The 27,944-nt window shown below is 39.0% G+C and overlaps 4 protein-coding genes and 1 pseudogene across 4 annotated transcripts; all 5 read left to right on the top strand.

Annotated features, from left to right (window-relative positions):
- The first annotated feature begins 2,903 nt into the window (after nucleotides 1-2,903).
- On the top strand, nucleotides 2,904-7,536 carry LOC145547955 (uncharacterized). Its single transcript, XM_081598206.1, has 2 exons — nucleotides 2,904-3,374; nucleotides 5,292-7,536. Exons 1-2 carry the CDS (start codon nucleotides 3,176-3,178, stop codon nucleotides 6,275-6,277), a joined length of 1,185 nt encoding a protein of 394 aa, XP_081454332.1. The 5' UTR covers nucleotides 2,904-3,175; the 3' UTR covers nucleotides 6,278-7,536.
- Nucleotides 7,537-11,962: 4,426 nt separating this feature from the next.
- On the top strand, nucleotides 11,963-16,229 carry LOC103479979 (tripartite motif-containing protein 16-like). The gene is made up of 2 exons (XM_081598187.1): nucleotides 11,963-15,449; nucleotides 15,523-16,229. The coding sequence occupies exons 1-2, from the start codon at nucleotides 14,048-14,050 to the stop codon at nucleotides 15,621-15,623; spliced, it is 1,503 nt and encodes a 500-aa protein (XP_081454313.1). The 5' UTR covers nucleotides 11,963-14,047; the 3' UTR covers nucleotides 15,624-16,229.
- A 1,938-nt stretch (nucleotides 16,230-18,167) lies between these two features.
- On the top strand, nucleotides 18,168-21,279 carry LOC145547946 (tripartite motif-containing protein 16-like). The gene is made up of 2 exons (XM_081598192.1): nucleotides 18,168-18,342; nucleotides 19,326-21,279. Exon 2 carries the CDS (start codon nucleotides 19,523-19,525, stop codon nucleotides 21,131-21,133), a length of 1,611 nt encoding a protein of 536 aa, XP_081454318.1. The 5' UTR covers nucleotides 18,168-18,342; nucleotides 19,326-19,522; the 3' UTR covers nucleotides 21,134-21,279.
- Nucleotides 21,280-21,690: 411 nt separating this feature from the next.
- On the top strand, nucleotides 21,691-23,425 carry LOC145547950 (tripartite motif-containing protein 16-like). Its single transcript, XM_081598196.1, has one exon. The coding sequence runs from the start codon at nucleotides 21,882-21,884 to the stop codon at nucleotides 23,328-23,330; it is 1,449 nt and encodes a 482-aa protein (XP_081454322.1). The 5' UTR covers nucleotides 21,691-21,881; the 3' UTR covers nucleotides 23,331-23,425.
- Nucleotides 23,426-24,097: 672 nt separating this feature from the next.
- On the top strand, nucleotides 24,098-27,772 carry LOC145547949 (tripartite motif-containing protein 16-like; annotated as a pseudogene).
- Nucleotides 27,773-27,944: the final 172 nt, after the last annotated feature.

Below are 27,944 nucleotides of genomic sequence, written 5' to 3'. Positions count from 1 at the left end.
TCACACTCTTAAGCCTCCCTGGTAAGGTCTATTCAGAAGAGGAGGGTCCGTCGGATAGTCGAACCTCGGATTCAGGAAGAGCAGTGTGGTTTTCATCCTGGTCGTGGAACACTGGACCAGCTCTGCACCCTCAGCAGGGTCCTGGAGAGTGCATGGGAGTTCGCCCAACCAGTCTACATGTGTTTTGTGGACTTGGAGAAGGCGTTCGACCGTGTCCCTCGGGAGGCCTTGTGGGGGGTACTTCGGGAGTATGGGGTACCGGGCCCTTTGATACGGGCTGTCAGGTCCCTGTATGACCGGTGTCAGAGTCTGGTCCGCATTGCCGGCAGTAAGTTGGGCTCGTTTTCGGTGAGAGTGGGACTCCGCCAAGGCTGCCCTTTGTCACCGATTCTGTTAATTAATTTCATGGACAGAATTTCTAGGCGCAGCCGAGGTGTTGAGGGGATCCGTTTTGGTGGCCTTAAGATCGCATCTCTGCTTTTTGCGGATGATGTGGTCCTGTTGGCTTCATCGGAACGTGATCTGCAGCTCTCACTGGAGCGGTTCGCAGCCGAGTGTGAAGCAGCCAGGATGAGGCTCAGTGCCTCCAAATCCGAGGCCATGGTCTTGAGCCGGAAAAGGGTAGAGTGCCTTCTCTGGGTCAGGGGGGTCGTCCTGCCTCAAGTGGAGGAGTTTAAGTATCTGGGGATCTTGTTCACGAATGAGGGAAGAAGGGAGCGGGAGATCGACATGCGGATTGGGGCAGCGTCTGCCGTGAAGTGGGCGCTGTACCGGTCCGTTGTGGTGAAGAGAGAGCTGAGCCAAAAAGCGAAGCTCTCGATTTACCGGTCGATCTACGTTCCCACCCTCATCTATGGTCATGAGCTTTGGGTCATGACCGAAAGAACGAGATCACTGGTACAAGCGGCCGAAATGGGCTTCCTCCGCAGGGTGGCTGGGCTCTCCCTTAGAGATAGGGTGAGAAGCTCGGTCATCCAAGAGGGACTCAGAGTAGAGCGGCTGCTCCTCCACGTCGAGAGGAGCCAGTTGAGGTGGCTCCGGCATCTGGTCAGGATGTCTCCTGGACGCCTCCCTGGTGAGGTGTTCCGGGCACGTTCCACCGGGAGGAGGCCTCGGGGAAGACCCAGGACACGCTGGAGGGACTATGACTCTCGGCTGGCCTGGGAACGCCTTGGGATTCCCCCAGAGGAGCTGGAAGAAGTGGCTGGGGAGAGGGAAGTCTGGGCCTCCCTTCTGAAGCTGCTGCCCCCACGACCCGACCCTGGATAAGCGGAGGAAGATGGATGGATGGATGTTCATTCCACCAATTTTTCATGAATATAGATTTTCTACCACATAGAATGGCTCTGTTGTTCCACAGTGGGACATTATGGGGGCTGAAGTCGTGTTTGAACATCAACTTCCACTGTAACAAAACCTGTTGATATAAGGCAGAGAGTTTTAGGGGGAGTTTAGATAATTCAAAATCACATTTCAATAAAATCTCAATACCTCCAACTTTCTGAAATATGAATGACGTTTCATAATTTCATAATTTCAAAATCGATTGCCTTAATGCCACCTTCCTCTTAATTTCTTTTATCAAATTTCTTTTTCATATATAATGGTGTTTGTTTTTCCAAATAAAGTAAAAATTTATTCTGTTTTATGAGATTTGGAGGGACAGCTAATGAATATGCAGGATACGTCAGCCTGGGTAAGGATGAATTTTTTGTTAATAATGTTCTACCAAACATCGAGAAGTCTATCTGAAGCCAATAATTTAAGGTTTTGCCACATTTATCAATGTTGTCTTGTAAATTTTTTCTTATGCTGGTAGCTTGATATTTAGGAATCCACATTCCTAAATACTTAATTTCATTTTTAACTGGAATATTGGAAATTGAAGAATCAGAACAGTTATGGATACTCATAATTTCACATTTATTTATCTTTAGCTGCAGCCATAAGGCTTGAGAGAACAACTATATTTCCCTTAGAGTTAGAGGAATTTGTTCTTTATTTTTTAGGAAGAGGGTTGTATCATCTGCAAATTGGCTAATGATTATTAATTTCCAAACCTTCTATATTAGAGTTTTTAATTGTTAATGTTAGTAATTCTGTGACTACAATAAATAATAGAGGCGAAATACTGCAACCATGTCTGATTCCTCTTTTTACTTTGAATCTGGGGCATGTGCCCTGAGGCAGAGACACACAGCTGTTAATGTTGGTGTTTAACATGGTGAACATACTAAGAAAACTATTTCCAAATCCAAAATGTCTCAACGTGTGAATAAATTGATGTTCCACATAATCAAATACTTTGCGGAAATCTAAAAACAACATATAACCATCATCTTTTCTAAAAACTTGTGAATTAATACGAAATTGTTTCCCCGTTTATCGCCTGTCCACACTCCAGTCCAGTAGGGGGCGGTATTGCACCATTTTCCTTCTTTGCCAACCGCCAAAAATATCAAAGAAGAGGAAGCCTGTCTATGGCCTGCACGGGCTAACCTAGATAGCTGCTACATTTACCCATCTCAGCTAATATTTCAGCAATCATGTCTTCAGTTCAGCATCTCAGAGAGTTTATCAGAGAGCGACTAACTGCTGCTGCTCAAGAAATCTTCACAGAGGTTGAAAAAACCATCATTTGCTACGAGGAAGAGCTCGATGCTCAGCGCAGAATGATGGGGATCGACTGGAAACCAGAAATTAAGCTACACAGAGTCGGTTCGGAGCTGCAGAGACAAAGTTCTGGTAGGTCTGGATAAAGGTGCTGAAATCAAACTGTCCACTTAGGAAGCAACACTGATTGACAACGGGGACCCTCGTCGGGTCAATCAGTGTTGGTTCCTATGTGGACAGTTCCTTATATTGTGTTGTTTAAGTGTTCCCTTTATTTTTATTAGCAGTATATATGTATATGTGTGTGTGTTTGTGTTTATATGTATACAAGTATAGATAGTGTGAAGACCGTCACGAACCACGCTTGACACCAGTAGGTGGCGGTAATGCTACTAAACGTTTGTTGCCAACCGCCAGTAAAACCAAGAAGTATTTCCCTCCTTGTTCAGCCGCTGTCCACACTCCAGTCCAGTTGGGGGCGGTATTGCAACATTTTCCTTGTTTGCCAACTGCCAAATAACATTAAAGAAGAAGGCGCCTGCATGGACTAAACTAGGCAACGATGTCTTCAGTTCAGCATCTCAGAGAGTTTATCAGAGAGCGACTAACTGCTGCTGCTCAAGAAATCTTCACAGAGGTTGAAAAAACCATCATTTGCTACGAGGAAGAGCTCGATGCTCAGCGCAGAATGATGGGGATCAACTGGAAACCAGAAATTAAGCTACACAGAGTCGGTTCGGAGCTGCAGAGACAAAGTTCTGGTAGGTCTGGATAAAGGTGCTGATGTTTTCATAGCACAGAGATCCGTCAGCGGCGATAGTTGCTGCAGCTCCAGCTGCTGCTGAACGAGAACTGATGTAGCTGCTAGCTCTGATGCTACAGAGGCTAGCACAAACGTGTTTACGAGTCATTCATTAATATCTCCAGGTGTTAGTACTGGAAATTTGGAATACAACGTGTAAATTCTTCATTTATAACCTCATACATGATTGTGTAAATAAAAGCAGTGGAGAGTATTATGAAGGAGACGAGCAGGCGAAGCTGTGTTTTTTTATTATAGGGACATAGAACAAAGGAATGAAACAAATAAGGGCAATATTGTTTCTTATATTAAGTTAGCCACAGAGCCACTTGCAGGTCTGGAGCTGCCCTGATTTAGCAGAGCAAAGTTGTGATCCTACACCAGTTATTTATTATAAATAATAATAATAATTCAGTTTTATCCCTTCAGTTCTGGGGCCCAGACCAATTCTACAGGGACACTGGCAAACGGTCATAGAAAGATGCAAATGGTTTTCTGCAAATGTACATTTCTCAAATGAAATGTTTAATAAAATATCTCTGTCGCTGCAGATTTGTTCTGTGGGACATGTTCAAGTTAAATGGATCAGGTGTTTCCAACTTGGATGATGGGAAATGATTCTTTGTGTCTCTCCCAAACATCCAGTTTTCATAGTGTCTGATGGTTGCTGGAGCAGCTCCCTAACACTTGAATTAATTTACGCGGTCTCGACTGTGATTTTCAAGGTTTGTTTATTTTTCTTTGATGTGGACCATCAGTCACCGTAATCACCTTGATTACCTCAGTCACCTTAGTTACCGTGAAAACTAAACAGATATACAAATATTAGAATATAAACATAAACTTACAACACACAAACAACAACAACAAAAAAGCGGCAAGCACTTTTGACAGTTTGTTCAAGTCATTCATTGGTACAATAATTCTGCCAGCTTTTATAGGGCCTGCCCTCATTTAGCTACAGCAGCCCGTGTGGTACATATTGGAAAAAAAAAACTTTACAAAGTGCAAATACAATTGAAACAAAATACCAACCACCAGTGCTAATCAAAACAGACAAATATTATTAAACAATCTGCAACATCCTTTAAATAATTTACAATAATAGCCTACAAATTTGAATAATTTAGGCAACTTGATTTAAATGATTCACTATCCATTACAGTTACTATGGAGACCTGATGACTCCAGGATGTTCCTCGTAGCTGTTCTCTTACAGAGATCTGGAAATGTGTTGACCTGCTCCCTCATCCTCCTCCGTGTGTGGTGTTGAGAAAAACTCATTCAGCATCATCCCTCACACATTCAGTGTAACAAAATGCACAGTCCGAGAAATAATGAATTGGTTTCAATTTTAGGCTGGACTTTTCAATCTTCTCTTGCATCCGCTTCCTTTTGAACATCAACACATCTGCCTTAGGAAAATTCTCTCTTGTCTTTTTGTTTGAGGAATGGCTTAATGAAGCAAATCTTTGTGCCTCATCACATTTACAATCCAGAAAGCCATGGTTTACTGATTAAAGGCCAACACAGTCTGATCAACTTTAAAATGTGAGGTTATGAGTGAGATTAAAAACAAAACGTATTGTCTTAATGTTGGTTGAGTTTTTCACTGTTTGAATACATTCTAAATAAAAAATTGAATGAATCTGTATTTCTGTATTAAAATCTTTTGAACATTTTTCCCACAGCTATAAATTAGCTGTGGGTATTAGCAGGTAAAGAGAACACTTTACCTGCTTTTTAGTTCAACACTACAAGGTAATTTTAGATTAACCGATTAACCCTATAGACCAGAATCTGCAGGGAAAATGGCTGATCCACGAGATGGTCATCAATTAAATTATATCAATGATGTAATTCTTTGTTCCCACAGACCTCCAACAACCAAGTGTCTCCAATGAGGAGGAAGATTCTGCCATCCATCAAGTCTGGAGCCTGGCAAGTAGGTCCAGTCAGGACCAGAAAGAAGCAGAACATCAGTGGACTGAAGAGGAACAGATGGAACCAGAACCTAAATGGATTAAAAAAGAAGAGAAGGAACCAGAACCTACACTGTTTAAGCATGAGGAAATAGAATATCCACTAACATATGTAAGAAAAGAGGAATTAGATTCTTTGGTGCTTCAACATGAACAGCAGCCACCAGAACATTTACCAACTGGACAGGACCAGTTGTTTGTTGCTTTCATTGAGACTTCTACTCTTCAGAAAGATGATATGAATGAAGAAGAGACAAGAACAGAGCAGCTTTCCCTTCATAATTCTCCAGTGATTGAGAGCAAAGATCAGGAAGGAAGCAGCTGCTCAGTGTCAGAGAGTCAGTCTGATACTGGCACAAAGAAAAGACCTTTCAAATGTGACATTTGTGGGAGATGTTACATACAACGGTGTAGCTTGAAAATCCATTACAGAACCCATACTGGTGAGAGACCTTTTTCATGTGAAATATGTGGAAAGAGTTTCTTTCAAATTAGTACTTTAAATGTCCACAAGAGAATTCATACTGGTGAGAAACCTTTTTCATGCCAGATATGTGGAAAGAGTTTCTCTCAAATTGGTAGTTTAAAAGACCACAAGAGAATTCATACAGGAGAGAAACCTTTTTCATGCCAGATATGTGGAAAGAGTTTTTCTCAAATTGGTAGTTTAAAAGACCACAAGAGAATACATACAGGGGAGAGGCCTTTTTCATGCCAGTCATGCGGAAAAACTTTCTCACGAATTAGTAATTTAATTCGTCACAAGAAAAGTCATACAGGTGAGAAACGTTTTTCATGCCAGTCTTGTGAACAAATCTTCTATCAAAAGGATAATTTGATTATTCACATGAAAACCCATGGAGGTCAGGGGTCGCTTTGAAGCCAAACCTGTGAAAAAATGTTTCTTTAAAATTGGTCACTTAATTATTCTCATTAGAACCCACATTCAGGAGCTGGGTTTTTCACATGAAATATGGAGAAAAATGTGTTCTTTAATGTTGGTAAACTGAATTTCCACATGAAACAGTCATTAGTCAGATTTACTGTAATAAATATTAAACCTTTTGTTCACTTTGCAAAATACATTGGACCCTCAACTATTTTTGGTTGCCCATGTATGGATTTATTTTTATTGTGCAAATCTGTGAAGTTTGTTGAGGTATATTTCGAATATTCAAAACCACTTCAACTGTTTTGGAAGTAGATATATTGAAACTCTGTTACTTAACATGCCACTGACTTACTTTTGCAAAGTAGCCAATCAGGACGATTTCAGAATACTTAGATCTCCACAATGAACATCTGCAAGTCAAATGTTTATGAGTAACATGCCAACTTTTCATGCTTTACTGAAGAATTTCATGTATAAATTTATGTGCCACTTGGTTGAATCAAATATATATATAAACTCCAACTACAACATGTGGCGAATTTAGATATACGTCAAGATTTTTTTTTACAATTGGAATAATTGTTTATCTGCTTTGTAATATGTAAATTTTTACTTGAAATGTGCATTTCATTTTTTCTAAATGGTATGGACTACCTTTGGTTTTGAAATAAAAACTTGTGAATCATTATTTTTTTATTAGTATATAAGAATAACAACGACAAAACTCACAACATGTAAAAAGAAAACATTAGACAAATATCAAAAATCACAACTCGCATTGATTCCAAAGGCTCAAGAAAAGCCTTTGGAATCATAGGCTTAACAGTTATTTCTGTTAACTAAATTAAAAGAAATATTGAAAAAGAAAAGTAATAAAATAAAAGATTAAAAAAGTAGAGACATGTTAGGGGGCTACCATCTAAAAATCTTCCATTAACTCAATTTTACTGCGTTTATAATCCCCATCTTTAGACAACTTTAAAAAGAGTTCATTTTTTAGAGCATTTTGCATATCACCATTTATGGATATAATATTTTGTAACAATAATCAGGACATTGACTAAAAATTTCAGATTTTTTTCTTTAATGGATAAGCTGAATTGAATATTTAATAAAGAAAGAAAATCCAAATTTATTGTTTTAGAAGACGGAAAGTTACGAAGTTGATCCCATACGTTTGATACTTCTTTACATCCATAAAACAAATGTTTAGTTGTTTCCACTTGAGTTGTACAAAAACCACAATTCTCTACATTAAAATTAAATCTCTAAAGAATTGATTTGAAGGATATATGTTATTTATAATTTTAAAATATATTTCTTTATATTTGGTAGGAATTGGAAATTTCAAATAATTTGTCCTTATTTTGACTCTCATAGATTTGTTAAAATTTTGTAAGAGAGCTGTGCTTTTTGTTCTTCATGGGTACATGTCGTTTATTCAATACTGGTTCAAAAACCTGTTGTTGCATTTATTATCTCTAATGTCTACATACTCCATTTGAATCTTGTGGAGTCTTGGAATAGAAATTAGATAAATTGTTCTTAACTGAGGGCTGCACAGTGGCGCAGTTGGTAGAGCTGTTGCCTTGCAGCACGAAGGTTCTAGGTTCGATTCCAGCCCCGGTCTTTCTGCATGGAGTTTGCATGTTCTCCATGTGCATGCGTGGGTTTTCTCCGGGTACTCCGGTTTCCTCCCACAGTCCTAAAACATGACTGTCAGGTTAATTGGCCTCTCCAAATTGCCCCTAGGTGTGAGTGTGTGTGTGCATGGTTGTGTGTCCTGTGTGTCTCTGTGTTGCCCTGCGACAGACTGGCGACCTGTCCAGGGTGTACCCCGCCTCTCGCCCGGAACGTTAGCTGGAGAGGTACCAGCAACCCTCCCGACCCCATTAAGGGACAAGGGTGCAAGAAAATGGATGGATGGATGGTTCTTAACTGACAAAACAAGAACATCAGAGATGCTACTTAATACGTTCTTATAATTTGTTAGTGAACAAACAGTTCTATATTTTCTTATTAACCCTATAACTTATTAACCCTCTTAACCCTATAGACCAGAATCTGCAGGGAAAATGGCTGATCCACGAGATGGTCATCAATTAAATTATATCAATGATGTAATTCTTTGTTCCCACAGACCTCCAACAACCAAGTGTCTCCAATGAGGAGGAAGATTCTGCCATCCATCAAGTCTGGAGCCTGGCAAGTAGGTCCAGTCAGGACCAGAAAGAAGCAGAACATCAGTGGACTGAAGAGGAACAGATGGAACCAGAACCTAAATGGATTAAAAAAGAAGAGGAGGAACCAGAACCTACACTGCTCAAACATGAGGAAATAGAATATCCACTAACACATGTAAGAAAAGAGGAACTAGATTCTTTGGTGCTTCAACATGAACAGCAGCCACTAGAACATTTTCCAACTGGACAGGACCAGTTGTTTGTTGCTTTGAATGAGACTTCTACTTTTCAGGAAGATGATATGAGTGAAGAAGAGACAAGAACAGAGCAGCTTTCCCTTCATATCTCTCCAGTGGTTGAGAGCAAAGATCAGGAAGGAAGCAGCTGCTCTGTGTCAGAGAGTCAGTCTGATACTGGCACAAAGCAAAGATCTTTCAAATGTGACATTTGTGGGAGATGTTGCACAAAACAGTGGATGTTGAAAATCCATTACAGAACCCACACTGGTGAGAAACCTTTTTCATGTGAAACATGTGGAAAAGATTTCTCTCAAATGGGCTCTTTAAATGTCCACAAGAAAATTCATACAGGGGAGAAACCTTTTTCATGCCAGATATGTGGAAAGAGTTTCTCTCATGTTAGTAATTTAAATCGTCACAAGACAAGTCATAGATGTGAGAAGCTTTTTCATGCCGGTCTTGTGAAAAAAAGCTAATATCAAAGTGTAGGAGCTATTTTCCCTCTTTTTCTTTTGGTTAAATCTTATAATTTAAATTGTTTAGTTTATTTTTATTTATTTTCTAGTTGATTTCTAATTAGAATCATTTAATTTGCTGTTTAGAATAAGTTCTTTGATCAGGAATTCACTTAATCAGTTAATTAATTTCAGGTTGGGATGTGGGTATTTCACGGTATAAATAGGTGGGTTTTAGGTAGCTTATTATGCACGTGGGTGATAATAAGGTTTTTTACCAGCCTCTCAGTCACATCGGTTTTTAATCAGAGAACAGGTACAGGAATAGGAGCAGAAGCAGAAGCCTGTAACCTTTTGCCTGAATTGCACAACTGCATTTTGACTTTTTAATCTTTTGTGCTGCGTAAACCAGAATCCACGGTGTATCAGGTGACTATTTGAGTTGGATTCACTTTTGTTTTGATCAACTTCGAGTTTTGAGTTGATTTTTGAATTTAAGTTTTGGGACAAAGTTTTGGTCACTACACAAAGGGATAATTTGATAATTCCCTTGAAAACCCATACAGGTCAGGGGCTGCTTCGAAGCCAAACCTGTGATCCATCCGTCCATTTACTTCCGGTAGTCTGGGGTCGGGTCGCGGGGATAGCAGCTTAGCTTAAGAAGGGAGGCCTAGGCTTCCCTCTCATAAGCCACTTGTTCTACCTCCTCTGGGGAATACAAATGCAACATATAGCCATATTAGATATAGATATTTTAGCTATTAGAATAATTGTTTATCTGCTTTTCATTTTTAAAATATCACAGACTACTTTTTGTCTAGAAATAAAGACTTATGATTAATACAAAGTTGTATTTCAGCTAAAACACATCTGGTTAAATTAGACAAATTATTCAATATCAGGCTTTAAGATTATGTACCGGAGCATTTAAAACCACATCAACAGCAGCAATATAAGGAGAAATGCTGTTAGATTTAAGGAGAACAAAATTAGAAATAAGTTCTTGGTTAAATTTACAAGGCAATAACTTTAATCATCCAACTTGGGAAATTTTAAATCCATGTTTGGAAAAAGAAAAAGAAATGAGGAGTTTTGGATGGATAATTGAAAACAAAATGATTTCAAATGAATAGTTTAGAAATTAGTCAAATACTGACATCAATTATACAACCACCATGATTTCTACCAGAGCAATAGTAGATATGTCACAAATGGAAAAGAAACAAGATAAATGATATACCATAGATAATTATTCAGTGCAATTTTATCTAAACAATTATCAATATATTCAGATCTATACTGACATATCAAAAATAACTGAAAAATAGGAATATCTTTTGTACCATAATTCAATATAAAAATAGAAAAAACAATTACAGATGGATTATCAGTATAAACAGGAGAAATGTTGGCAATATTAGCTTTACAGTGGATAGAAGACATTAAAACCAATAATTTGTTCAGATTCAAGCTCTGCATTTTAAGTTAAAAATATAATTCAGACAGTAGGACGGGCATCTTATTAGAAATATTTCATACATTATTCAGAATACAAAATATGGGTTTGACTGTTACATTTGTGTGGATTCCAGCACATATTGGAGTAGAAGGAAATGAGAGGGCAGATAAAATGGCAATTCAAAATCCTACTAGTTTTACAGTTAAAACAGGTAAATATAAGGGAAATTGTATAGTTAGACAAAAACTGATGAACGAATGGCAAAAAGGTGGGATGAAGAAAAAACATAGTAGGAGAAAGTAGAAATGGAAAGGAGGAAAGAATGACAAAGTTCAAATTCGGATGCTTTTTAAAATTTGAAAGCATAATACTGGCAAATGTGATCACTGGAAAATATGAAACAATGGAGCATGTTATACTAGAATGTCAAATATGAAAAACAAAGAAGATGTATAAGGAGAGTTTGAAAGTATTAAGAAAAATATTAATTAGATATTTTGAGGAAGAATTTGGGTGGTAAACATATGTCTTCAGTTCAGCATCTCAGAGAGTTTATCAGAGAGCGACTAACTGCTGCTGCTCAAGAAATCTTCACAGAGGTTGAAAAAACCATCATTTGCTACCAGAAATTAAGCTACACAGTCGATTCGGAGCTGCAGAGACAAAGTTCTGGTAGGTCTGGATAAAGGTGCTGATGTTTTCACAGCACAGAGATCCGTCAGCGGCCATAGTTGCTGCAGCTCGAGCTGCTGCTGAACGGGAACCGATTTAGCTGGTAGCTCTGATGCTACAGAGGCTAGCACAAACGTGTTTATGAGTCATTCGTTAATATCTCCCGATGTTAGTACTGGAAATTTGGAATACAACATGTGAATTCTTCATTTATAATCTCATACATGATTGTGTAAATCAATGCAGTGGAGAGTATTATGAAGGAGACGAGGAGACACAGTTGTGTTTTTTTATAGGGACATGGAACAAAGTAATGAAACAAATAAGGGCAATATTGTTTCTTATATTAAGAACTTTCAAATGTGACATTTGTGGGAGATGTTGCACAAAACAGTGGATGTTGAAAACCCATTACAGTACCCACACTGGTGAGAGACCATTATCATGTGAAAAATGTGGAAAATTTTTCTCTCAAATGGGCTCTGTCCACAAGAAAACTCATACAGGTGAAAAACCTTTTTTATGCCAGATATGTGGAAAGAGTTTCTCTCAATGTAGTCATTTAAAAGTGCACAAGAGAATCCATACAGGTGAGAAACCTTTATCTTGTGAATCATTGCAGACAGAGGTTCTCGCGAATTGGTACTTAAAATTGTTATAGGAAAATTCATACAGCTGAGAAGCCTTTTTCATGCCACTCTTGTGAAAAAAGCTTCTATCGAAAGGATAATTTGAACATTCACTTGTAAAGTCATAGATCGGAGGCCTTGCCTTAAAATACCTTGCTGCTGAAATAAATAAACAAAATTTGATTGATTGAAGCCAAACCTGTAGAAAGATTTTCTACAGAGGCCACATGGGTGAGATGGATGTTTCACATGAAATATTGGGTAAAAAGTTTTATTCCTTGCTGGTAAACTGGATTTCCAAATAATAGAAAGACACAAAAACTGAAAATAAGTAATTTAACTCACACAAAGTTATAATAAATATTTGGACATTTCTTGGATTGTTTCCACTTTGCAAAACATTAGACCCTCACCTAATTTTTTAGATACCCATCATTGGATTTTTAAAATTTTTATTGCGGAGTATATCTGAAATTTCCTAAAGAATATTAAAAATATTCAACTGGTTTTGAAGTTGAAATGTTATGGTGCTATGCCACTTGGCATGCTACTAGCTGATACTTGCAAAGCAGCCAAATCCTAAAGCAGCATTCATGTCCTCTTTCTGCTAATTGGCTGTACCCTGGATAGCAGACTAGGAAAATATCTGATGTTATGTTTCTGCCGCTGTGCCAAGATGATTTCTACTCATATTTGTTGTTTGAATTGTTAAAATAGACTTTGGTTTTTTTTTACACCATTTTAGTTTCTCAAGTACTCTCAGGTATTAAAGAATGATGGGATTATAACGAACTAAGACCTTCAGGGTAGTAGCTCTCTGTAAACGTTTATTTTGTTTTAAATCAGTTTAACTTTATGTGAATTTTAAATGGATCAAAGTTTCAGTTTTGAGGTATGACCACCAACTTCTGTTTCCTCCACTTCATTTCCCTCACTGGTCAGGCTGATTGTAATACTTTATCTAAATGCATTGTGGTTCTACTGATCTACTGATTTTTCTTGTTTTAATTAATTAGATTTTAAGTTATTTTTCAGTATTCCACTTCCTTTTATCATATTTCATTAATATGATTTGATCCCCAGTTTATCACTAAATGTCTTTTCTATCCGTAGCTAAATTCCATGTCAGTTGTTGGAGAAAAGGTAGTTTGAATTAATTCCTTCAGAGGTAACTTTCAGGTTTGACTTTTGGTTCCAGCGATACTGGAATTAATTCTGCGATTCAACAAAATAAACTAATTTCATTAGTAAGAAAAACATTTTTTTTCATAGTTAATACTGATGCTAATTTTGATTCCCAAAATTGCTACCCTGCTGATTCTCAGCGATGACTTGATGCCCAACCAACTGCAGAGCCTAATGTGAAAATCAAACAAAACTTTATTCAAATAATAATGTGATCAGTTGAAGGAAATTCTTAAAATGTGGCATTTTTTATTGTTTCGTACAAAATTCCAAGATGGCAAATTCCTTGTATGATCAAATATATTATTGATCAATATCTAGAGAGGCTAAACTTCCCTAAAACAGACAATGACGTAGATCAGGTGTGTCAATCTCCAGTCCTCAATGGCATATGTCCTGCAACTTTTAGATGTCCATGTGATGTAGATGCTTACTGCACATTTTAACTAGATTGACTCTGTGGACTGATGCTGCCCCCTTGTGGCACGATTTGCTATTAAACCAGCAGTAAGTTTCTGTTTCCAGAAAGCACAAAGTTACGTCATCCAGATGAAAAATGCATGTTACAAAAAAACTGAAGTTTGTCAGGAGTGCTTCATTTGATGCTATAGAAGAGATCTCTGGTTTCACCTTCATTTACAAAGAACATTCCTTACATTTACAAAAGAGAAACATTTCAGTACAGTGAAGTTTGAAAAATCTCTTGAATTTCTGAGATGTATGAGGAGACAATTTTCAAGCTGGAAAAAGTTTACAACTTCTCCCTCTTCTTCATGCTCAAACATGCGTTGAAGCTGGGTGGAACCAACATCTGCTGAAGGTGAAAGCTGATTGGCTGCAGCCTCTCTACAATGAGACATGAATCATATATCAGAGCTTCAACCTGTTTTTGGTTTCAGGAAATGAAACTCACAGTCACTGTGACTGAGAGCAGAAATGGAGCAGAATCAGTTGGACCGAGAAACTTTCTCCTGTTCGATCTGTTTGGATCTACTGAAGGATCCGGTGACGATTCCCTGTGGACACAGCTACTGTATGAACTGTATTAAAACTTTCTGGGACAAAGGTGAGCAGAAGAAAAGCTACCACTGCCCTCAATGCAGGCACTCATTCACACAAAAGCCTTTTCTGCAGAAGAGCACCATCATAGCAGCTTTAGTAGAGCAGCTGAAGAAGACTGGATTCCAAGCTGCTCCTGCTAATCACTGCTATGCTGGACATGAAGATGTGGCCTGTGATTTCTGCACTGGGAGAAAACTGAAGGCCATCAAGTCCTGTTTAGTTTGTTTGGTCTCTTATTGTGAGAAACACCTTAAGCCTCATTATGATGAGCCTCAGTTAAAGAAGCATAAGCTGGTGGAGCCGTCCAAGAACCTCCAGGAGACCATCTGCTCTCAGCATGGTAAGGTGATGGATATCTTTTGCCATACTGATCAGAAGTGTATCTGTTATCTCTGCTCTGTGGATGAACATAAAGGTCATGACACAGTGTCAGCTGCAGCAGAAAGGACTGAGAGGCAGAGAGAGCTGGAGGAGAGACGAGGAAACATCCAGCAGAGAATCCAGGACAGAGAGAAAGATGTGAAGCGGCTTTATCAGGAGGTGGAGGCCATCAATCACTCTGCTGATAAAACAGTGGAGGACAGTGAGAAGATCTTCACTGAGCTGATCCGTCTCCTCCAGAAAAGAAGCTCTGATGTGAAGCAGCAGATCAGATCCCAGCAGGAAACTGAAGTGAGTCGAGTCAAAGATGTTCAGGAGAAGCTGGAGCAGGAGATCAGTGAGCTGAAGAGGAAAGACGCTGAGCTGGAGCAGCTCTCACACACAGAGGATCACAACCAGTTTCTCCTCAACTACCCCTCACTGCCAGCACTCAGGGAGTCGACACACTCATCCAGCATCAACATCCGTCCTCTGAGACACTTTGAGGACATGACAGCAGCTGTGTCAGAGCTCAGAGACAAACTACAGGATGTCCTGAGAGACTCATGGACAAACATCTCACTGATGGTCACTGAGGTGGATGTTCTACTGTCAGAACCAGAACCAGGAGCAGAACCAAAGAGTAGAGTTGAATTCTTGAATTATTTATGTAAAATCACTCTGGATTCAGATACAGCTCACAATAAGCTGATACTATCAGAAGGGAACAGGAAGGTGACTTGGATGGATCAACATCAGTCTTGTTCTAGTCACCCAGAGAGATTCACTGTTTATCATCAGGTTCTGAGTAGAGAGAGTCTGACTGGACGTTGTTACTGGGAGGTGGAGTGGAGAGGGACAGTTTATGTAGCAGTCACATACAAGAATATCAGTAGAGCAGGTCATGGGAATCACTGTAAATTTGGAGGTAATGACAAATCTTGGGCATTAAATTGTTCCCATGATGGTTATAAATTTGGTCACAACAGTGACTGGACCTCCATCTCAGGTCCAGTTTCCTCCAGAGTCGGAGTGTACCTGGACCACAGAGCAGGTGTTCTGTCCTTCTATAGCGTCTCTAAATCCATGACTCTGATCCACAGAGTCCAGACCAGATTCACTGAGCCGCTGCTGGCTGGAGTTTTGGTTGTGGGTTCAGCAGAGTTCTGTATCCCAATAGACAGAATCCACTGAAGCTTCAGCATATTTGATTCAGATTTTAATCCTCCGACATACAATATTTTTATTGTTTTTTTTATATCTAAACTCCTCAGAAACCATTATTCAGACATGTCTAGGTTTTGTTTTTCTTTATATATATCACATTCCTGTTCTGATTAATTTGTTCATTTTTCAACACAATTCTCTAAAACGTGTGATCAGCACATGAACATTTGCTGTTTTTAATTTCTTGTTGCTTTTAGCTACAGACTGTGAATTCAGAAACAAAATGACAGGCTAAAAAAGTTACTTCAATCATGTTCTTGTTTGAACACATTTTGTTGAGTCTTAACACAAACAAGAGAAAAGATATTGTATTTTTGTGGATATAAGCTGATTTTATGTCTGAGTGATGTTTTCATTTTGCTTCACTGCTTTGGTCTGTTGGTGATGGGCTGCTGCCCTCTACAGGAAGATTTTGATGTCATGGAGTTTAAGGATAGTTTATTATTAGTTATGTAAAATTAATCGGTGTTTAATCACCGATTAATCATATATATATATATATATATATATATATATATACATATGATTAATATATATATATATATATGATTAATCGGTGATTAAACACCGATTAATTTTACATATACTGCTCAAAAAAATAAAGGGAACACTTAAACAACACAATATAGCTCCAAGTAAATCAAACTTCTGTGAAATCAAACTGTCCACTTAGGAAGCAACGAGGGTCCCTGTTGTCAATCAGTGTTGCTTCCTATATATATATATATATATATATGTGTATATATATATATGTGTATATATATATATATATATATATATATATATATATATATATATATATATATATATATATATATATATATATATATATGTGTTATATATGTTATTTTTTGTGTATCCTGTAAAGATAAAAGTGAATGTCACAAATCTAATAAGGTTGAAAATATTACAAAGCACCTAAAAATATTTTTATTTAAAACTTAAGTTTCACAGAATGTGCTTAGGAGCAAAATCTGCAATACAGATGGAAAATTATATCAATTTAGGTATTCAATTGAATTATGCATTACAGATTTTTACTGTAAATTTTATATGATTTTTCTTTTTTTTATTTGAAAAACAAAAAAAACATTTCAGGTATCAATAAAATATGTTATTTTGAAGAGGGTTCTAATGTATTGATTTTACTAATTTACTCTTTCAAAATTATTCTGTCTTTTTCGGAATCTTACTTGTTTTAGTGCATTTCTTACAAAGACATTTTTTAAACAGATGGATAGATGTGGTTGCAGCAGTTTTACCACTAGGCTGCTGGCAAACTCAGTGGGCAACAAGTATTGGGAAACAACTCTCATCTCCCCAATCGCATTTTCTCTCCCATAGTGTGGAATTTTGTTAAAAATGTACTTTATTCATGTGGGAAGGGGTTCCTTATTAAATAAATGTCCTTAAATTGAAAATTTGTTTTTCTGTGTGAAATTGTGCTGCTGGAATAAAATCTGAATTTATTTTGAACCTGATGAACATCTATTCAAGGGTTCCCAGTTGGTGTGAAGGATGAGTTACCCTGCAAACTTCTCCTTTTTTCCAATAAAATTAATTTTAGACATGCCACGCTTATTGTTTAGGATCCTCAGGTAGAACCAGGCTGGTTCATGAGACAGTCATCAATTAAATTATATTAATGATGACTTCCTTTGTTTCCAACAGACACGTCTCCATTAAGGGGAACATTTCTGCCATTCTGCAGGTTTGTAATCAGGGAAGGAGAGCATTAGTGGACAATGATAGAGATGGAACCAGAACCGACTGGACAGGACCAGAAAGATCTCTCCAGTAGTCAGGAGGGAGAGCAGGTTGTCCAGAAGCATTTTGCTGCTTTGACTAAGACTTCTGCTCTTCAGAAAGGTGATTTCAGAGTAGAAGAGCTGAGCATCTTTCCTTTCAAATTTCTCTTGCAGTCCAGAGAAAATATCAGGAAGGAAGCAGCTCCACTGTGTCAGTCAGTTCATTTTAACACAAAGAAAAGCCCTTTCCAATGTAACATTTGTGACAGATGCTTTACTAATAGCTGTATCTTGAAAGTGCATTACTGAACACACACTGGGGAGAAGTATGTTGTCAAACATGCAGGAAAGGTTTTTCTCAGTGTTGTGATTTAAATGTACATTGGAGAATCCACACACTGACCCTGTACAAAATCTGTTTTGTATATTAAAGGTTAGGTGAAAGGTCCTTTTTCTTGTAACACATGTTGAAAATATTTTCTACATGAAGGAAGTTCAGGGTTTCTTTGTGTAAATAGATCAACCTGATCTCTAGCCATCTCTCCTTGACAGGAGGCTCTGATGAAATGCATATGGGCATTTATGTTTGTGTAGATATTTACTGCCCATGTGAAGTAGTATGTCATCTCCATCTTTACTTCCCTCCATCCTCTCATCAGCAGAAGCAAATGTGTCCAAATCTCAAAGAATTTAATTGGAAAGAACATAGGGCCAGAGTTTTTCCAGTGAGAGTCTAATAAAGTTAGACAGAAAACTGCTACTGAGAGTTATTGCTGCCAAAGAGGCTTATACAAGCTTTTGCACACAAAATCTGTGTGTTTTTGTGCATTTAAGGTGAGATTTAAGTAACTGATGACCCTGGTTAACTTCAGCTTATTATGTCTGATATGTAAAACAATTGAAAAAGGCTGTTCTTTCTCTTTCCCATCACTGAATGACCCGTTTCATCAAATTACATGGTGTTTGTATGTACTCAGTGTTGAGGCTTCATGAAGTTATATTTAGGTCTCTGTAGTTTATGTGGAGTTTGCACAAAGATAATTTAGCCAGAGTAAAATATGCAAAGAAGCAAAAGAACAGAGAGGTGGTAGAAGTTATCAGACTAAAATGACCCAACTACAGTGTTGTATTTTATTTCCTTTCAATAAATAAATGTAAAGCTAAACTGAAAGGAGTCTGCAGAACCTCGTGGGGTAAATGACCAGAACCAGAACCTCAACTAAAACTTGGTTGGTTTCAGGAAATAAACTGTTGGACTATTATTGAATTATTGCATTTCATTAACAGATTTGCTTCTTTTCTAAAGTTCATGTCAACATTGATTCCTTGTAAAGTTAAAAATATTACTGGTCAACATTTAGAGGAGCTAAACCTCCTTAAAGTACACATGATGACGTCGATTCTTAGTACACATTTTACTAAGAATCGACGTCATCATGTAGTAGATCGACTGTGGACTGATGCTGCCCTTTTGTGGCATGAATAGGTATTAAACCAGCAGTAAGTTTCTGTTTCCAAGAAATCCCAAAGCCAGATAAAAAAAAAAAACGTTACAAAAAGCTGAAGTTTATAATAAGTGTCTCATGTGATGCTGGAGAGGATCATATATTTAGTTTCACCTACAGTTACCAAAAACACTTATTTGCAAAAATACTTTTTGAAATTTTAAGAAGCATCAACAGAAAAAGAAAACTGAACTACCTTTGGAAAAATAATGAAATGGCGACAAGAAGTTACAAAGAGGAAAAAGTTAATATTTAACAAACTATTTCTTGTAAATGAGGAAACAAAGGTCACATTTGCTTTTTATTCTGCAGGCTGTAAAAACTTTATAACCCTCCCTAATCTTCCTGCTCTGAATCACCCTTGAATATGGGAGGAACAAACAGCTGATGAAGCTGAAAGCTGATTGGCTGCAGCTTCTCTGCAGTAACACACGAGTCATAAATTAGAGCTCAACCCCGTTTCTGTTTTTAGAAAATTAAACTCCCATAGACACTGACTGAGAGCAGAAATGGCACAGAATCAGCTGGATCAAGAAACTTTCTCTTGTTCGATCTGCTTGGATCTACTGAAGGATCCAGTGACGATTCCCTGTGGACACAGCTACTGTATGAACTGTATCAAAAGCTTCTGGGATGAAGGTGAGGAGAAGAAGAACTATCACTGTCCTCAGTGCAGGCACTCCTTCACACAGACACCTTTCCTGAGCAGAAACACCATTTTGGCAGCTTTAGTGGAGCAGCTGAAGAAAACTGGACTCCAAGCTGCTCCTGCTGATCACTGCTATGCTGGACCTGAAAATGTGGCCTGTGATTTCTGTACTGGAAGAAAACTGAAAGCCATCAAGTCCTGTTTAGTCTGTCTGGCCTCTTATTGTGAGAAACACCTTCAGCCTCATTATGAAGTGGCTCCTTTAAAGAAACACAAGCTGGTGGAGCCGTCCAAGAACCTCCAGGAGAACATCTGCTCTAAGCATGATGAGGTGATGAAGATGTTCTGCCGCACTGATCAGAAGTTTATCTGTTATCTCTGCTCTGTTGATGAACATAAAGGTCATGACACAGTGTCAGCTGCAGCAGAAAGGACTGAGAGGCAGAGAGAGCTGGAGGAGAGACGAGGAAACATCCAGCAGAGAATCCAGGACAGAGAGAAAGATGTGAAGCTGCTTCAACAGGAGGTGGAGGCCATCAATCACTCTGCTGATAAAACAGTGGAGGACAGTGAGAAGATCTTCACTGAGCTGATCCGTCTCCTCCAGAAAAGAAGCTCTGATGTGAAGCAGCAGATCAGATCCCAGCAGGAAACTGAAGTGAGTCGAGTCAAAGATGTTCAGGAGAAGCTGGAGCAGGAGATCAGTGAGCTGAAGAGGAAAGACGCTGAGCTGGAGCAGCTCTCACACACAGAGGATCACAACCAGTTTCTCCTCAACTACCCCTCACTGCCAGCACTCAGGGAGTCGACACACTCATCCAGCATCAACATCCGTCCTCTGAGACACTTTGAGGACGTGACAGCAGCTGTGTCAGAGCTCAGAGACAAACTACAGGACGTCCTGAGAGACTCATGGACAAACATCTCACAGATGGTCACTGAGGTGGATGTTTCACTGTCAGAACCAGAACCAAAGAGCAGAGCTGAAATCTTGAAATATTCACGTGAAATCACTCTGGATCCAAACACGGCTCACACAAAGCTGGTACTGTCAGAGAGAAACAGGAAGGTGACAAGAATGGATCAGCCTCAGTCTTATTCTAGTCATTCATACAAATTCACCGATTACTGTCAGGTTCCGAGTAGAGAGAGTCTGACTGGACGTTGTTACTGGGAGGTGGAGTGGAGCGGCAATGTTTATGTTGCAGTCACATATAAGAATATCAACAATGACAAATCTTGGGCTTTACATTGTAACAGTTCCAGATTTCGTCACAACATCTGGACCTCCATCTCAGGTCCAGTTTCCTCCAGAGTCGGAATGTACTTGGACCACAGAGCAGGTATTCTGTCCTTCTACAGCGTCTCTGAATCCATGACTCTGATCCACAGAGTCCAGACCAGATTCCCTGAGCCGCTACATGCTGGAGGGTCTGTTGGAGGTTCTGCTGAATTCTGTAAACTCAGATAGATGGAATCCTCCTCTAAGAGTTTAGTGAATTTGATTTTTTTAATGGATTTTCTTGATTACTATTTTATGTCTAATCTGCTCCGACAATAGTCAGAGATTGTCAGCACTTGTGTGACTTTATGATCTTGTTGAACACATTTTGCTTCATGTTGCTTTGCTGTTTATGTATTGTGGGACACATCTCATTAAAGTTTGAAACGTTCTTCTGAGATGCATCAACAAAACCTAAATTAATTTTGAGAAAATAATAAAATGGAGAAAGGAAAGTTTCACAGAGGAGCGTTAGTAAATATTCAACAAACTTTCTTGTAAATGAGGAGACAAAGGCTACATTTACAGCTTTGCTCCTTGTTCTTCAGGCTGGGAAAATTTGATAACCCGATCTCTTCCTGCTCATAAAGAAACCTTGAGGCTTTGAGAACCAACAGCTGATTCACCTTGCTGAAAGTGAATCAGCTGATTGGCTGCAGCCTCTTTGCACTGAAATATGAGTCATATGTCAGAGCCCAACCCTGTTTATGTTTTCAGGAAATGAAACTTAAACAGTCACTGTGTCCGACAGGAGAAGTGGAGCAGAATTAGCTTGATTTGTCTGAAGCGCTGGTGATTATTCGTTGTGGACACAGTTACTGTATGAACTGCATTAAAACCCACTGGGATAAAAAAATTCAGGAAGTATAGTCTGTCGACAACAGTCCTTAGTGCAGAAAAAACTTCTGTGTCGAGGTCTTACCTGGAGAGGAACACCATGTTGGGAGCATTATTAGAGCAGCTGATGAAGATTGGGCTCCTGGATGCTCCTGCTGATCACTGCTATGCTGGACCTGAAGATGTGGCCTGTGATTTCTGCACTGGAAGAAAACTGAAAGCCATCAAGTCCTGTTTAATCTGTCTGGCCTCTTACTGTGAGAAACACCTTCAACCTCATCATGACGTGGCTCCTTTAAAGAAACACAAGCTGGTGGAGCCGTCCAAGAACCTCCAGGAGAACATCTGCTCTAAGCATGACGAGGTGATGAAGATGTTCTGCCGCACTGATCAGAAGTGTATCTGCTATGTCTGCCCAGTGGATGAACATAAAGGTCATGACACAGTGTCAGCTGCAGTAGAAAGGACTGAGAGGCAGAGAGAGCTGGAGGTGAAACAAAAGAAAATCCTACAGGTGATCCAGTACAAAGAGAAAGATGTGAAGCTGCTTCAACAGGAGGTGGAGGCCATCAATCACTCTGCTGATAAAACAGTGGAGGACAGTGAGAAGATCTTCACTGAGCTGATCCGTCTCCTCCAGAAAAGAAGCTCTGATGTGAAGCAGCAGATCAGATCCCAGCAGGAAACTGAAGTGAGTCGAGTCAAAGATGTTCAGGAGAAGCTGGAGCAGGAGATCAGTGAGCTGAAGAGGAAAGACGCTGAGCTGGAGCAGCTCTCACACACAGAGGATCACAACCAGTTTCTCCTCAACTACCCCTCACTGCCAGCACTCAGGGAGTCGACACACTCATCCAGCATCAACATCCGTCCTCTGAGACACTTTGAGGACGTGACAGCAGCTGTGTCAGAGCTCAGAGACAAACTACAGGACGTCCTGAGAAACTCATGGACAAACATCTCTCTGAAAATTACTGAGGTGGGTGTTTTACTGCCAGAACCAGAACCAAAGAGCAGAGCTGATTTTTTAAAGTATTCATGCAAAATCACTCTGGATCCAAACACAGCACAAATGCAAGTGTTACTATCAGAGGGGAAAAGCAAGGTGACAGTAATGAATCAACCTCAGTCTTATCCAAGTCATCCAGACAGATTCACTGATTACTGGCAGGTTCTGAGTAAAGAGAGTCTGACTGGACGTTGTTACTGGGAGGTGGAGTGGAGAGGAGAAGTTGATGTAGCAGTTGCCTACAAAAATATCAGCAGAGGAGGGGATGAATCTTCATTTGGTGATAATGAGGAATCCTGGGCATTAGAATGTCGCAAAAACAGTTTTAAATTTGGTCACAACAGCATCTCAACCTCCATTTCAGGTCCAGTTTCCTCCAGAGTCGGAGTGTACCTGGACCACAGAGCAGGTGTTCTGTCCTTCTACAGCATCTCTAAATCCATGACTCTGATCCACAGAGTCCAGACCACATTCACTCAGCCGCTACATGCTGGAGTTTATGTGTCATTGGAGTCAACTGTTAAATTCTGTAAACCCAAATAGAGAGAATCCAATTCATCCTCCTGCAGGTTTAGTTCTGATTATTGTTGTTTTATGTCTAAACTGTTCAGAAATCTTTAGTTTGCGATTGTTTTTCTTCCATTATGATATTCTACTTTTGTTGAATTTGTTAATTTTTCAACATTCATCTCTAAAACATTTGATTCGCATAAGAATATCTGTTGTCTCATCTACTTGTTGCTTTTAGCTGCATAGACTTCGAATTTGGTAATGACAAATGATTTCTCATGTTAAAAAAAGTGACACCAATACTACAATCACATTCTTGTTTGGACATGTTTTGTTGAATCGTGACACAAACGACACATATTGTCTCATTGTGGATCTAAGCTGATTTCATGTCAGTGATTTTCAGATGAAAGCAGCACATCTCATTAAAGTTTGAAACGTTCTTCTGAGATGCATCAACAAAACCTAAATTAATTTTGAGAAAATAATAAAATGGAGAAAGGAAAGTTTCACAGAGGAGCGTTAGTAAATATTCAACAAACTTTCTTGTAAATGAGGAGACAAAGGCTACATTTACAGCTTTGCTCCTTGTTCTTCAGGCTGGGAAAATTTGATAACCCGATCTCTTCCTGCTCATAAAGAAACCTTGAGGCTTTGAGAACCAACAGCTGATTCACCTTGCTGAAAGTGAATCAGCTGATTGGCTGCAGCCTCTTTGCACTGAAATATGAGTCATAGATCAGAGCTCAAACCTGTTAATGTTTTCAAGAAATGAAACTTAAACAGTCACTGTGTCCGACAGGAGAAGTGGAGCAGAATTAGCTTAATTTGTCTGAAGCGCTGGTGATTATTCGTTGTGGACACAGTTACTGTATGAACTGCATTAAAACCCACTGGGATAAAAAAATTCAGGAAGTATAGTCTGTCGACAACAGTCCTTAGTGCAGAAAAAAACTTCTGTGTCGAGGTCTTACCTGGAGAGGAACACCATGTTGGGAGCATTATTAGAGCAGCTGATGAAGATTGGGCTCCTGGATGCTCCTGCTGATCACTGCTATGCTGGACCTGAAGATGTGGCCTGTGATTTCTGCACTGGAAGAAAACTGAAAGCCATCAAGTCCTGTTTAATCTGTCTGGCCTCTTACTGTGAGAAACACCTTCAACCTCATCATGACGTGGCTCCTTTAAAGAAACACAAGCTGGTGGAGCCGTCCAAGAACCTCCAGGAGAACATCTGCTCTAAGCATGACGAGGTGATGAAGATGTTCTGCCGCACTGATCAGAAGTCTATCTGCTACATTTGCCCAGTGGATGAGCATAAAGGCCATGACACAGTGTCAGCTGCAGTAGAAAGGACTGAGAGGCAGAGAGAGCTGGAGGAGAGACGAGGAAACATCCAGCAGAGAATCCAGGACAGAGAGAAAGATGTGAAGCTGCTTCATCATGAGGTGGAGGCCATCAATCACTCTGCTGATAAAACAGTGGAGGACAGTGAGAAGATCTTCACTGAGCTGATCCGTCTCCTCCAGAAAAGAAGCTCTGATGTGAAGCAGCAGATCAGATTCCAGCAGGAAACTGAAGTGAGTCGAGTCAAAGATGTTCAGAAGAAGCTGGAGCAGGAGATCAGTGAGCTGAAGAGGAAAGACGCTGAGCTGGAGCAGCTCTCACACACAGAGGATCACAACCAGTTTCTCCTCAACTACCCCTCACTGCCAGCACTCAGGGAGTCGACACACTCATCCAGCATCAACATCCGTCCTCTGAGACACTTTGAGGACGTGACAGCAGCTGTGTCAGAGCTCATAGATGAACTACAGGACGTCCTGAGAGACTCATGGACAAACATCTCACTGATGGTCACTGAGGTGGATGTTCTACTGTCAGAACCAGAACCAAAGAGCAGAGCTGGATTCTTAAAAGTATTCATGTAAAATCACTCTGGATCCCAACACAGCACAAATGCGATTGTTATTGTCAGAGGGGAAAAGCAAGGTGACATGGATGGATCAACCTCAGTCTTATCCAAGTCATCCAGACAGATTCACTAATTACTGGCAGGTTCTGAGTAAAGAGAGTCTGACTGGACGTCGTTACTGGGAGGTGGAGTGGAGCGGGATACAGGTTCTTATAGCAGTTGCATACAAGGATATCAGCAGAAGAGGGGATGAATCTTCATTTGGTGGTAATGAGGAATCCTGGGCATTAGCATGTTGCAAATATGGTTATAAATTCGGTCACAACAACATCTGGACCTCCATCCGAGGTCCTCGTTTCTCCAGAGTCAGAGTGTACCTGGACCACAGTGCAGGTATTCTGTCCTTCTACAGAGTCTCTAAAACCATGACTCTGATCCACAGAGTCCAGAACAGATTCACTCAGCCGCTACATGCTGGAGTTTATGTATCATTGGAGTCTACTGTTAAATTCTGTAAACCCAAATAGAGAGAATCCAATTCATCCTGCTGCACATTTAGTTCTGATTATTGTTGTTTTATGTCTAAATCAGTGGTTCTTAACCTGGGTTGGATCGAACCCCAGGGGTTCGGTGAGTCGGTCTCAGGGGTTCGGCAGAGCCTCTGCCGCGGAGGTAAAGACACACTTGTGTAAAGTCGTGATGACGCCCCGCTTTGCCAGCACTTACTGCAGAGGATCACGTCACGATGCTTAGCCAATCAGAGCTGCGGAGGAGCCCTGATTGAAGCATGGATTTGAGCTTGTGCCTTTAATTACTTCAGCAAAGCTCACAGTTTTTACCATAGACGTCATATACGTATTAATGTCTATGGTTTTTACCAAATACTGTAGCTTTCGGTGTACTTCTAAATCTGCTCCTTAGTCGCATCTTTTCGGGGTTGCTACTGCCTCTAGTGGCGTGGGGGTGGTAACACAACTAATATAATTACATTAAGAAATCAGAATACCGCAGTCTTTATTATTATTTATTATTATTTTGTAATTATCCTAAGAATATAGAGCGAATTAAATGATCTAACCAAAACCTTAAAGTGGTTCCAGTTTCTCTCAATGGCCAACCTGTTGAAACTGTGGCAAATTTTAAATACCTTGGGTCGTTCCTGGACAGTCAGCTCAACTTTGACTGACTGACACTGACTATATTTTGAAGAACTGTTCTCAGAGACTCTACATTTTAAGAAGACTTGGTGATCTTGGGGTGACCCAACTAGACTCTAGTTGGGTCATATTTTATTTATCACTACAGAAGGGTTCAGCGAATGCGTATATGAAACTGGTGGGTTCGGTACCTCAAAAAAGGTTAAGAACCACTGATCTAAACTGTTCAGAAATCTTTAGTTTGCGATTGTTTTTCTTCAATTATGATATTCTAGTTTTGTTGAATTTGTTAATTTTTCAACATTCATCTCTAAAACATTTGATCCGCACAAGAATATCTGTTGTCTCATCTCCTTGTTGCTTTTAGATGAATAGACTGCGAATTTGGTAATGACAAATGATTCCTCATGTTGAAAAAGTGACACTACAATCACATTCTTGTTTGAAAATGTTTTGTTGAATCCCGACACAAACGACAGATATTGTCTCATTGTGGATCTAAGCTGATTTCATGTCAGTGATTTTCAGGTGAAACTTCAGAATAAAGCTTTCCTTATGCCTCACTGTTTAGCTGTTGGTGATGGGACGCTGCCCCCTACAGGAAGGTTGTGTTTTTACACGACATTGCTTAAGTTTTATTAATTGGATAAAATGAATGTTTAATCACTGAAAATTAAAGTTCATTTCTGTATTTATGTGTTTTCTGTCCTGTAGATATTAAGTCAGATTTAAAATCTCTTCTGTTCATCTGCTTAGCAGCATTTTACCATCCATCCATGCCATAAAAGAGATCAATTCAGTTTTATATGTAAATAAAAACAAATTTTCCAACATCAGCAGCCATGAAGCAATAAGACTGATTTACATGAAAAACAAACAAAAAGATACAAGTTCTGAAGAATAATTTAGTTTTTTTAAGCAGAACTGAACTCTATACTGTAAAGAAATTCATAAAGTAACAGATGGAAAAATATATTAGAGATACTCTACTATGATTTGCCAGTGTTCAGTTTATTGGTTGTAAATTTCATATATCAGAATTTAGCGAAATATCTACCTTTTATTTATGATCAATTATTTTTAAAATAGTCAATCTTAAAAATAAAACTAATTACAGTATTTCAATAAAAAAAATGACAAAGCAACTCAACATGATTTTATTTAAATCTTAAAATTTACTGGATACAAAATCTGTAATAAAGGCAGAAATATAATATGGATTAAAGGTGTTTAATAGAATTAGGCATAGCAGAGAAAATATAAAACTAATGTGTTTGAAGTATATTGTGTTCTTGAAAAATAAAGATTGGAAATATTAAAGATATGGTTTATTTTAAGAGGAATTTACTGCTTTACTTTCTTTTTGTGTTACAAATTCACAGTTTTTCCACCATATTTTACACAGGCAGGTTTATTTAAGTCTGATTTTCTTTTATTCAAATGTTTTAAATTTTTCTGCATTCGCTTTTTGACCACAGAACTGCATTGATTTCATTCTAATTCAGTCGATTTAAACTCTTTTTATTATTGGAAATGTTTGACTATGACTTGTAAAATCATGCAATACTTTGTGTT

This window comes from Poecilia reticulata, chromosome 17, assembly GCF_904066995.2.
Source record: "Poecilia reticulata chromosome 17, P_reticulata-male-v2, whole genome shotgun sequence".
In the NCBI taxonomy this organism is placed as follows: domain Eukaryota; kingdom Metazoa; phylum Chordata; class Actinopteri; order Cyprinodontiformes; family Poeciliidae; genus Poecilia; species Poecilia reticulata.
The sequence above is the reverse complement of the archived record's forward strand: the minus strand, read 5'-3'. Positions and strand labels throughout refer to the sequence as shown.